The sequence below is a fragment of the Cynoglossus semilaevis genome, chromosome 16, assembly GCF_000523025.1.
Source record: "Cynoglossus semilaevis isolate Cse_v1.0 chromosome 16, Cse_v1.0, whole genome shotgun sequence".
NCBI lineage: Eukaryota > Metazoa > Chordata > Actinopteri > Pleuronectiformes > Cynoglossidae > Cynoglossus > Cynoglossus semilaevis.
In genome coordinates this window covers 15,334,839-15,346,194 of record NC_024322.1, presented here as the reverse complement: position 1 = coordinate 15,346,194, position 11,356 = coordinate 15,334,839, and the positions used below count along the sequence as shown (strand labels likewise).

Genomic DNA, 11,356 nt, shown 5'->3' with positions numbered 1-11,356 from the left:
GGGGGGGGGGGGGGGGGGGTCAGACAGAGAATATACATATAACAATGTACTTTTGTGAAACCGTGTCTTTCTTGTAACAGCACACACTCCTTCCAACCCAAACTAATGAAATTCTCAGGTTCAACTAATGGGTGGTGGTGGTGGTGGTGGGGGGGGGGTGGTTGAACTTAAGTGGTTTTTCCAAGCAGCCGTTCTTCCATATTGTCAAACTGTTAGAAATGCTCTGCACACAGTTTTCAGCCAATAGCATTTTCATCAAAATTCATTGAAACTCCATTGAACTCGTCCCCTGGAAGAACATTTGAGGAGACGTTTATTGTTCTTGACAGAGTAAACTGAATTATTTCCAGAAGGAGCGTCGGTGTAAGTGATGCAAACAGGAGAGAGCAGTTCTCCTCCTCCTCCTCCTCCTCCTCAGATGAAGACCATTAACAGCAAACCATCAACATGACTGTAGTTCAACAGAACTAAAGACCGAGGACTAGGAAAAGAACATCCTGATTACCTTGGTCCAGGTGGAAATCCTGGTACAGGACAGTATTATATTATTTTCTGAATAAAAAAGTGAATTATTGGCCCTAGTTATTGGTAATCAGTATTGATTGAAAAATTACATATCGTAGTGAGCGCAGTTTTTAACAAAGAAAAAATAAACAAGATAACATTGGAATTGATTCGCCTGCTTGGCCTCTGGGGGGGAGGAGGGGGTGTAGGGGGGGGGCACGCCTCCCTCTTTGGGAACCACAGATTTATAGTGAGTCATTTTGGCATTTCATCCCTGAATGTGTGTTATTAATAAGTCGGTATAAATATTAAACAACAGCTACATCAACAACACTTGTTTCTCTTCCAGATTAAATTAATGTTCCGTCAACGACCGCGGGCAGAGACAGAAGAAGAAGAAGAAGAAAAGGCAGAGAGAACGGCAGTTACCTCACAGAAGAGGGTGAGCTTGTCGTCTGGCAGGAGTCCATTGGCTTCATCCAGGAGAAAATCTCTCCTTATAAATTTTTTGAATCCCCAGTCTTTACCTTGGACAAATCTGTAGGCTCTTTGGCTTTCTGTGACGAAAAGAAGAAACAGTATCAGCACGTGTCGCCATTTATACAAAACAACAGGACACGAAGAGGCCGCAGCACCACAGTCCAACTGCCAACTCACCCATCGCTTTCGTCTCCTCTCTTTTAGCATTCAACAGTGAAAATTTGAACTTGGCTCTGACTTCACTTTTTGGACAACTAACAAGTAGTAAATACAAGGACAGGTAGTCTTTACTTTCATCGTCGAGTCCTTTGGGGTTGACTCGTAGACACCTGGAAAGAAAACACACAGAAAATCTCACAGCCTTTTATAAAGTAATTATCACTTATTTGAGCTGTTACTTGTAAAATTAATATTTAATTTAAAAAAATGAATATTATTTTGAGCTACAGAGGCAGAATGATATGTTTTTAAATGTTGTGCACCAACCATTTCATTTTGTCATTTGGACCAGAGGAGAAAGTTGAGCTCTTCAACACCTCACCCATTTCTTCTCTGCAAAAACTAAAGTTGTTTATTGTCCACATGTAGGAAAACTTCACAACTTTGACCTTGGGGGAAAAAAGATGAAGCAAATAATCAGAACAAGTGTCTAGTTTATTTATATCATTGGGAAAAAAAAAAAAAACATGGTTCAGTTTGACTGTGTAAACTGAAAAATGAATGAAAACAGCATGGCTTCTTAAGATAAACCCACTCTAGTCAACCAGACACTAACACGGAGACTGTCACTGTCACTGTCACTGTCACTGTCACTGTTACTGACGGTTCAGCCGAAATCTAGCAATTAGCAGTGAAATTATTTTTAAAAGCCTTCTTTAATAATTACTTCTTAAATAAGTCTACTTTCATAATTAAGTAGCGGTTCTTAAATCTATAAAAGAAAATCTAACAGTAACAGTAATGAGAAAATGTAAACCATGTTTCTATACAGAAGAATAAAAGCCTACCTGCGTCCTCCCTCATTTGTCCAAACACATGCACTGACAGAGCTGCACGGATGATTGTCTCGTGGTAAATAAGACAACGGTCTATATAGTTCTCCATACTAACGTTTTATTGTTAAGACCCCAACTCCAACTAGGGCGGTGCCTGGTTTTGACCGTTTTTATTGTTTTTTGCTTTAAAGATTCGCCATCGCAGAGAAGCTAGGAGCGAGTATGAAGCAGCCGCAGTCACAACAGTGACGGTGAATGAAACAAGGAAAACGCTTTAGTCACACAGCGTTCAGCTGAGCGTCTGCATCGACTCACAGCTGCACACAGCCTTAAGAACACATGGTAATCCACCTCTGGTCTGACTCTGTCGTAACTTGTCCATACCTGTGTGTAACACCAGCTCTCTGCCACAGGTCCACTTGACATCTCCCCAGGAGGGGGAGGGGTGGGAACCCGTGACATCCCTGGCCTGGGAGAACCACTCGTCTGTGTCCTTGACCAGATGAAAATGGAACTGTTTTAGTAATTGTTGAGGTCAAGTTTAAAACACTATTATCACAGAAAAGAACTACAAACACTAGAGCATTGTTGTAGGTTTGGAAAAAATAAAAAAACTTCCAGGACAGTCGTGGTGCAACATTTGAATCAGTCACAGAAAGTAGTTCTGTAAAATGAACTGAGCAAAACAGAGAGGACGGGCGGCTGAACAAAAGAGCTGCAACTTCAGGTTCAATATATCTGCACCACAATTAGTCAACGACTAATGAAGTAGAGTTGAGTTTTGATTTTCTCGCTGTAAAGACGAGCAACAACATACACCACCACATTGATGACGATGATCATAAATGATTTTGTCCAGAGCCCAGACTCTAACACCAACACAGTCATACAGTCTGTTTACCCTCACAGCTCTCACTAATACCCCAGAATCCACTCAGCTTTTTAACTACTGTTAATATTTCATACATAGTTAAAAGACAAAAACTATGGTTCACTAGGACGACTGCATAAAATAACTTTTTAAAACAATAAGTCTGTTGTCAGTGACCACTAAAGTCAGTTTCCATGTTCAAAAACAAAGGGTCTGGATGACTGAAATACCAAGTTTTCAGTCAGTGGTAAGGTATTATGGGTAGTTAACAACAGAATGGGTCAGCATGTCCGTCTGTCTCTGCAGCTCAGGGCAATTCAGGCATTTGTGGAAAATTGCAGCCTTCACCATTAAGAAAGTTCTTCAACTGTGGCAGCTCCTATTGATTATACATAAGAACCGGACAGAACCGTCTCAGCTGCACATTGTGCCTACAGAGTGAGGCTGCGAAAAAAAGCTAAAATGCTGTGCTGGCATCATAAGTTACTTGGTTGAAATGCAAGTCTACAGATAAAGTGAGAGAATAAGATAAGAAGTCCTTTATGTTTGGACATGGACAATGATTTAAAGTTGGACCATCTGAGCAGAGTCAGATGATGAATAAGTCGCAGCACAGAAGCCAACAGAATCATCCGACTGCACTACAAATGCAGCGTCCACTAATATTTATATTCCACCAGGGCATTACTGCCAGCACTGGCAGAACACATTACTGCTGAAACCCCCTCCAAGGGCATTAGAGGCAGCATGTCCACTGGCCAGGGTGCACTGACATCGTAACAACGACGGATACAACTCACACTGTGATACTAGCAGCATCTGGACTCAACTTACTAAAAAAGAGACGTTTCCAATTAGGTTGTATCACAACAAGGGTAACAAATATCCATGCACTGGAACCGAGTGAAAAAAACATCGCTTTATGTTTGAGAAGATGGAAAGCAAATTGACATAACTGAGCAATGTGCAGCGACAACTTTGTTTCTGTCATTGGCTTCAAAATGTAATCTTTTCCTGTTGTAGGGCAGCATGTTGATTTACAATTAGTCTTTAGTATTTACACAGAGACAATAACTCGCACTCTCTATAGTTGACACTGCAAACTCTGTTCTCACACTGGGATTTCCCAATAAATGATGATGAAACGTGCATCTAGAATTATGTCCCTGCAATGAATAAGAGACAATATGGTAACTATTTGAGGTATTTCTTAATTTATGTTTATATCAGCAACCTACAAAAACAAATGAGAGTTTATCTACAATTTTCCTAAATGACAGCATATTATGATTTTAATTCCATTAGTATTTATCCATTCTATTGGATTAAAAATATGCAGCAAGTTTTCTTTACTTTGAAAATCACTTTGGGGGAGAGTTCTGCCAGAAGGAAATAATTTGGAGCCCTTCTAAAAATGGCTCACTGTAAAATATAAATCATGCAGTGTGATTAAAAAACTGAATTTATTTTCAACACCTCTTACTGATTGAAATGCACAGCGATGAAGTTTGTCTAAGTTTTCACAGGATCTGTCATGGTCCCATCTCCAAGTCCCACCCTAGAAAACAGAGAGAGACAAAGACTTGAAATCTGACAGAACACCTCGACTTCCAGGTATCAAGACGACAAACCACAAAAGGTGAGTGAGAAAGTGAAGCACTGATGCGGCAGGAACAGGTACCAGGAATATAACTGTGGGCTTCAACGTTGTCTCAGCATGTGGTACCAAAGTTATAATCAACTAAGATATACTTTAGGTTCACAGTACAATGATGAACGACATGTCGACTTTATTAATGGGCTTTTATACATTTCCTGCTTTTATAATAAGACGTTTTTGTAGTGTTCAATAACTAATGTTCGGCCCATCCGCTCCTCAGTTGAATAAGATCATTCTAGACGAACATCTAACTTCGTTAGCAACGTGTAGTCGTGTTTAAATACTTGTAATTGATTAACTAACACTACATTCTACCTTTTATCAAATCGTTATAGTTAATTCAATTCCTAGCATCATTAGCTAGTCAAGATGTTAGCGACTGAGACTAACACTAATACAGGATCGACAACACCGGCAAGCAACAGCCAGTGTTAGCTTGACATGTATTTGTCAACATTAATTCAAACAACAGTCAGTTTATGCAGCGGGACTTAATTTAAACTAATGCGCATTTCAATAAATAGCGTTTACAGCCTAAACTAAAACCACGGGATTGTACGAATTTAACGAACCCCTGTATAACACGTCTTTCGCTAAGTCAGACCATAATTAATGTTCATATTTCAAGATAGCTGACTTCAATTTAGCCTGGTGCCGCTAATGTTACTAAAATTCATCGGGGCAGCATGTTTATAATAACAGTGTTCTCTAACACGAGGCAGACAAATATTACTATCTTTGCTCAAGTATTTCTACTTGCTAGCTATCGATACATCAACTCAATCGTGGTCCAAGGTGGTTCCCATAATTACACAAAGTAAAACAAAGGGCCTTCACTGACTCCACTGCTGGAGGCTAACGAACCGAAGCTAACGAAGACCTCACGTTTTCTGTTGGTGTAAAAACAACAGCGGCTATTAGCTTTAGCTACCACCTAGCCGGAGCTAATCTCTGCACTGATGCTCAAAAAGTTTAAAAAGACGCGGCGACGGCGTACCTTTCAATTCCATACTTCCACATATATCGAGTAACACATGTAGCTTCGTGTCACATTCGCTCCTCTCAACCTCGATCACTTAAATTTCCCTTTCCACCCAGTCTTTTCACAAGGCTTCTTTGTCTAGTTTTAGAGAAGGTTAGCAGGCTGTGTAGCAAAATGATAGCTGCACGGCTTTGAAAATACAGCCTCTGCGCATGCGCGACCGTGCGACACAACATCCTGGTCCAGCCTATGGCTCTATAACTGAGTCTGAGACAGAGCTATTTTTTAAATAATAATTATAATAAATAAAAAACAGCATCGTTGACACATCGACACCAACAATTAAAAAAATCTAACAATTATAACTGACATGAAGTGACCACATCACCTCCACATGTACAACTAACTGGTAAAGTACGGAGAAAGTCATTTTACATTCAGAAATTAGCGTCAAACTTGAACTTGAGCTTTTACTTGGTTCTGTCGAATAACTACTATTACTCCTACTCATGTTAAAGTAGAATGTAGTAGCTTTAGGTTATAAATGTGTAAAGTAATAAATGTGTATAGTTATAGAGTACACTTCTCTACTGTAACATACTGCACAGAGTATTCCAACAACTTAAATAAAATATAACCTCCTGAAATATTATTTTTTCAAAAACAAAAGAGAGAAGCAAATTCTTCATGGAACAGTTGCTGTGTTCCAGATTGGAACAACAAAAAGACATCTCTGTTGTTTGCTTTTTTGAAAGCGGACAAAGTGATAAATGAATAATGAATATTAATTGTTTTTGTCCTATTACTGAAACCTGTTGCTCTATGGACCTGTTGTTTCTCACAGAGTTCCTAATGAAAACAATAATCCATAAAGACTCGTGTCGTTTGTGTTAATCAACACTGTTTCCTCTGAATGGAAACTTTTCTGCACAATGAGCAACAACTATCTCCTCCGTCATCAAACCTGTGACGCCGTCCGTCTGAACGGACAAAGAAAAGTGCGGCCTTTGAATTTTCACACCTCGTTGCGATGGCAAACTCTCAATCAGTTTGATCGGATGTGCTGTAAACACAACAGCAAATGTCACACTTTAAGAAACGCGTCCACATCAAATGCTGCTGAATATCACTGTGATAGTAGTGACCTTTATCTTGAAGAGGAAAGTCTGGACCATGAAGATAAACTCCGTTTTATCAGATTAAATCAGTTAAAACGATTGACAACGCAATCCTACAGTTGGACAACCAGAATATCATGTGTGGTTTTTGTGTTTCATCAGCAAATCTCTCCAACTGTGGTCCTGCAGATGTACCATTCCATCAGTTGACATCAACCAGACTGATCTGAGTTTCAGACCCGTCTGGGAGTTGTTCTTTCACACAGTAGAACTTTTCCTCTCAGACTGAAGAGTGAATAACACTGAATGCCTGATTTGTGCCTTTGTCCTATTTGATATGTTCATCAAGTCTGAATAGCCCACCACACAAAAGACTGGCAGATTCTCCACCTTGACTCATCAATAGTGTTTTAATTAAAAGAACCTCAAAATACCTCTGATATTCTTACTGACAGGGATGTATGTCTGTGATGATGAAGATGGATCCAGACAGAAGTGATGAATGAACAAGGTGAGCCTCGACGACCTCGGTCACACAGAGGTGGAACCAAGAACAGGCTCTGATATTGGTTACAGTTTTTCCCTGTTCTAAACTTTGACGGAACAAAGGATATTATAAAAACACAAAGTATTCCAGTTTCATGGTATTTTATTACATTTAAGCAGTGAGAGTCTGTGTAATATCCAAATGTCATCACTGTGATCATGAATAAAGTCTGTATAACCTGCAGCAGGATGGATCTCTAATCCAATCATAATGAAACGCCTGTAATTCTACATGAATCTTAAACTTTGTCTCCTGGATCACCTTGACAAACTAATCACTGCATTTAATGAAAAAAAAAAAAAAAGAGGAATGTTTTATGAAAAATATGCAAAGTGGAAAAATTAGTGGCTGCTCCAGAGGATATTCTGCATCTGTAATATTCAAGGTGTCCTTTACTTTACATTTGTTTAAATCACAATTTTCATGTTATGAGAAGATAATCTAGTTAATGTGTTGCCCACATGCAAATTTGCAGTGATCGGTGGATTAAAATTAACTAGCTTAGTCACGGTTCTCAGACGTATGATGGTTATTTTAGTTGTATTTTACCAAATATATCGTACCAAATACAATCTGCATCCAACATACTGTATACATGTATATTTATATAAACTGTATATATATATATACAGTATATACACAGAGTTACAAACTGGAATTTAATTTAAACCAAAAAAAAAAAAAAGTCAGGTAAATGAGGTAAAAAAAACCCAAACATTTCATCATTTTATCCATTCATACTTCAATTTTCTTCTGCCTTTAAAAGTAGGTCAGATCAGACTTTTCCAGAGAGTCCCTTCTCCGGCACCGTTTCCCAGCTGCTCCAGAGAGATGCTAATGTATTCATAGGCCAAATGAAATGTATAATCCTGCCAGTAAACTCTGGGTCTAACCAGGGGTCTCCTCTCTGTTGGACACGGCTGAGAATTTGAAAGAGAAGAAGCCTAGGAGACATCTTAATCAAGCGCCTGCACCTTTTCAACTCTTCTCTTCAGGACCCGACGGATCAGTGCTTATTCTCTCAGCTCTTACGTGTCAGATTTTCCTATCTTCAAAGGCTGGGTCCAGGCCCCCTCAGGGTACGCTTGTCTTTGGCCATAATTATCCATGATTTACTTTTTTTCAAACAGTAAAACTTGAAAACCTGTAACTACAGTTCAGGAGGACAAAGTCCTTTATATCATATCATCTACCTCCATTAAAGTGAACACATTACAATGACGGGCGATAGGGGGTGCTAGATTGACCTCTGGCACAACTGGTGCTAACATGTGAAAGTCATGTGGTCTGAAATGACCAGTGGATGGATGGATGGATGGATGGATGGATGGATGAATATGGATGAACGGATGAATGGTGAACGGATGAATGGATAAACGGATGAATGGATGAATGGATGGATGGATGGATGGATGGATGGATGAATCTTTCATCATTTTTAGGTCTAAAAATCCAAACCTAATTGTCAGAACTATGAGCAGGAACTTGTGACCCCCCCTCTTACCCCCCTCTTACCCCCCCTCTGGCCCCCCCTCCTGCCCCCCCTCTGGCCCCAGCCCTCCCGGCTCCATGTGGTTAAAAAAGGAATTAAAAACAGTGACCAGTTATTAGTCAAACCAAAGTCCACACTCAGACCTGTTTCCACTGAACTGTTTCTCATTGTGTCTTTTCAACAGTTCTGACTTGACTAAAAAGTGATGCATGAAGCAGCCACACTGACACACTGTCCGTCCACAATTACTGCTATTTTTCTTCATCACATGGGGGGGGGGGGGGGGGGGGGGGAGACTGCACACTGGCTCCACGTTATTAATGGTCTGACTTTGTGGGGAAATGAGACATCAATTTGACCAAAATGAAGTTTCATTTAGTTTGATTATCAAATGAACTATGACATCACATTAAAGTCAAATCTTTGTTCAAAGTTTCATGGTTGACACTTTCACTAATATCCTTTAATATTTCACTTTGTTCAAATTAAATCCATGGCAGACGTACTTTTATTACAGCACACGTCAACTCCGAGGTTAGTGGAACTGCAGTCAAACCTTTGGACATGTGTCCATAAAGTACATCACTGTCTGTCTTTCATCGACGCCTGTGGGTTCAATTCCCTGTGAGCCAAGAGCAGAACTGGACTAATTCAGCCCGTGTTCCTCTGATCACGACACCACTCTGTAGAACTGGCACCTCTGCAGCTCCATGTGAGTCGAAGGGTTTGTTCAAGGTAAACGTGACCCTGGGTCAGGCTCCACCTCTGGTTCAGACCGTTTTAATTTCATTTGTTCTGTCACAACGATGGACGTGGCAGCATTTCTGTCAGAGATGATTGGACTTTCTTTCTTTCCTGACTTCACTGTCCATCAGGCAACAACATGTTCTTTAAGTCTGTCGCATGTGTTTAAATATTAATATTACTGAAGGTTGGGTGACAGAAAATTATGATTGCGTTTAGAGTTTGGCGCCTCCTGTGGCGGCCTGTGTCAGTTGCAAAGACACAGTAAATTTACCCAATGTGGGTGTGGATGTGAACAATAACAACAACAACAACAACAACAACAACAACAATACTACTAATAATAGCATTTATAGTATTTCTTATTATTATTGTTATTAGTTGAAAGGCCGTCTGAAGTCCTGGAGCACCCGGGTCAGGAAGGTCAGCACCCGGGTCAGGAAGGTCAGCACCGCCCAAGAACCGGACTGGACCAAGTCCAGAAGACCACGGTGGAACCCTGAGGTGGAGGAGAACGTTACGAAGAGGAGAAACTTTGAGGAGGAGGAGGAGGAGGAGGAGGGAAATATCTTATATCTGATTTGAAGATATGCAGACGGACGATCTGCCGGACAGTCCCACTATCGCTGCCTCTGTGTACGGTCATTCAAAGGACACGCTCTTATCGGTCACACCAACGTTGGACATGCTAATACGTTAGCTCACTTACACACCCTTGAGAATCAATGCCAACTTTGCATTTTTTTCACAATGCCGCGTTTAGCAGCAAAACTCCCTGTATGTCTAATAAACTCCGGGCCTATAGCGCCCACTAGTGTGATGAAACCGTATTTTTAAATTCTCATCCAATTTAGTTTCTTTTTTTTGGTCCAAATCAGCGGACAATAGGAGCTAATTCTGCCTCTCATTTCCTGGTTCTGGCCACAGAGTTCAGTCACTGGTTTATGGACAGACGTCCCCGATCACATTTGTGGACAGGTGCACGGCTGCCCTCCACAAATTATCTCCTGGATCATTTCATATTGATTAATGCAGATGCGTTCCTTTTGGCTCTCACACCCCACCTGCAGTCTATTTGGTGTAAATTACTGAAGCCGTTCTGTTGCACAAAGCCGGTCCTCACCAATAAGGTGCTGGCTCATGTGCGGCCTGGGCCTCCCTAACTACCCCTCTGCCTGCAGGAACCACTAAAGCTTTTAATTGCCTTCTGTGCAAATGGTCCTTATGCACTTGATAGAGTATCTGAAAAGTCAGGCTTGGGTTGGTCGAGGCTTGGGGGAGTCTGTGCAAACGTGGGCGGGAGAGGAGGCTGTAAATATATAGATACAGAGCATACGCCGTGGTATTACAACCTTAACGAGTTCAGTGTTCAAAAAAGTTGGCCTTTAGGAGCGCGATCGCTGCTCAGCAAACACATACATGAATAGTCCAGCTAGCAGTCGGCAGGATTATTTCCTGGCGTGTACATTGGCTACAGTAGAGCGTCTGATAACCCGGGCTAAAGAGATAAAGAATCAAAGTGCGGCTTCAGTGGAAATGATTGCATTCTGTACCCTGGCCCAGAGATGGAGCCATTACTAACGTGGTCCTGTCCTGACAATGCTATTTTCTGGAAGGTAATTGCAGATTCAGATCTCTGAGAGGGCCTGACTGAGAGTAAATGCCACCTCTTTAATTACGGTCTCCTCCACGTCTCCTCTATTGAGCCGTGGAGATGTCTATCGCTCCGTGGGATCCTGGGGAAAATGACTCTAATGGGAAATGACCAATGTCTGGGAAGCGAGCTCAGATTAGAAGTGACGTTTCTAATTGATGGCCAAAGAAATCCCCGGCTGGATGACTGGGAAAAGTCACTTTGGAGCAAATGTAATTGAGTGATTGGACTTGTAGAAAGAACGGCTGGATAGTCTGTGCTGATATGAGTCTGTGCTGATATGAGTCTGTACTGATATGAGTCTGTGCT

At 41.0% G+C, this 11,356-nt stretch overlaps 1 protein-coding gene across 1 annotated transcript in view; it reads right to left on the bottom strand.

The window, feature by feature from the left end:
* Positions 1-5,693, bottom strand: part of spopla (speckle type BTB/POZ protein like a) — an 8,866-nt gene extending 3,173 nt beyond the window's left edge. The window contains exons 1-6 of the mRNA XM_008328900.3: positions 5,508-5,693; positions 4,327-4,408; positions 2,364-2,472; positions 1,471-1,592; positions 1,162-1,313; positions 923-1,061 (exon numbers count right to left, since the gene is read on the bottom strand). Of these exons, the coding sequence (XP_008327122.1) occupies positions 923-1,061; positions 1,162-1,313; positions 1,471-1,592; positions 2,364-2,441 (491 nt within the window). The 5' untranslated portion in view covers positions 2,442-2,472; positions 4,327-4,408; positions 5,508-5,693. The remainder of the gene's footprint in view (positions 1-922; positions 1,062-1,161; positions 1,314-1,470; positions 1,593-2,363; positions 2,473-4,326; positions 4,409-5,507) is intronic.
* Between the last annotated feature and the right edge of the window lie 5,663 nt (positions 5,694-11,356).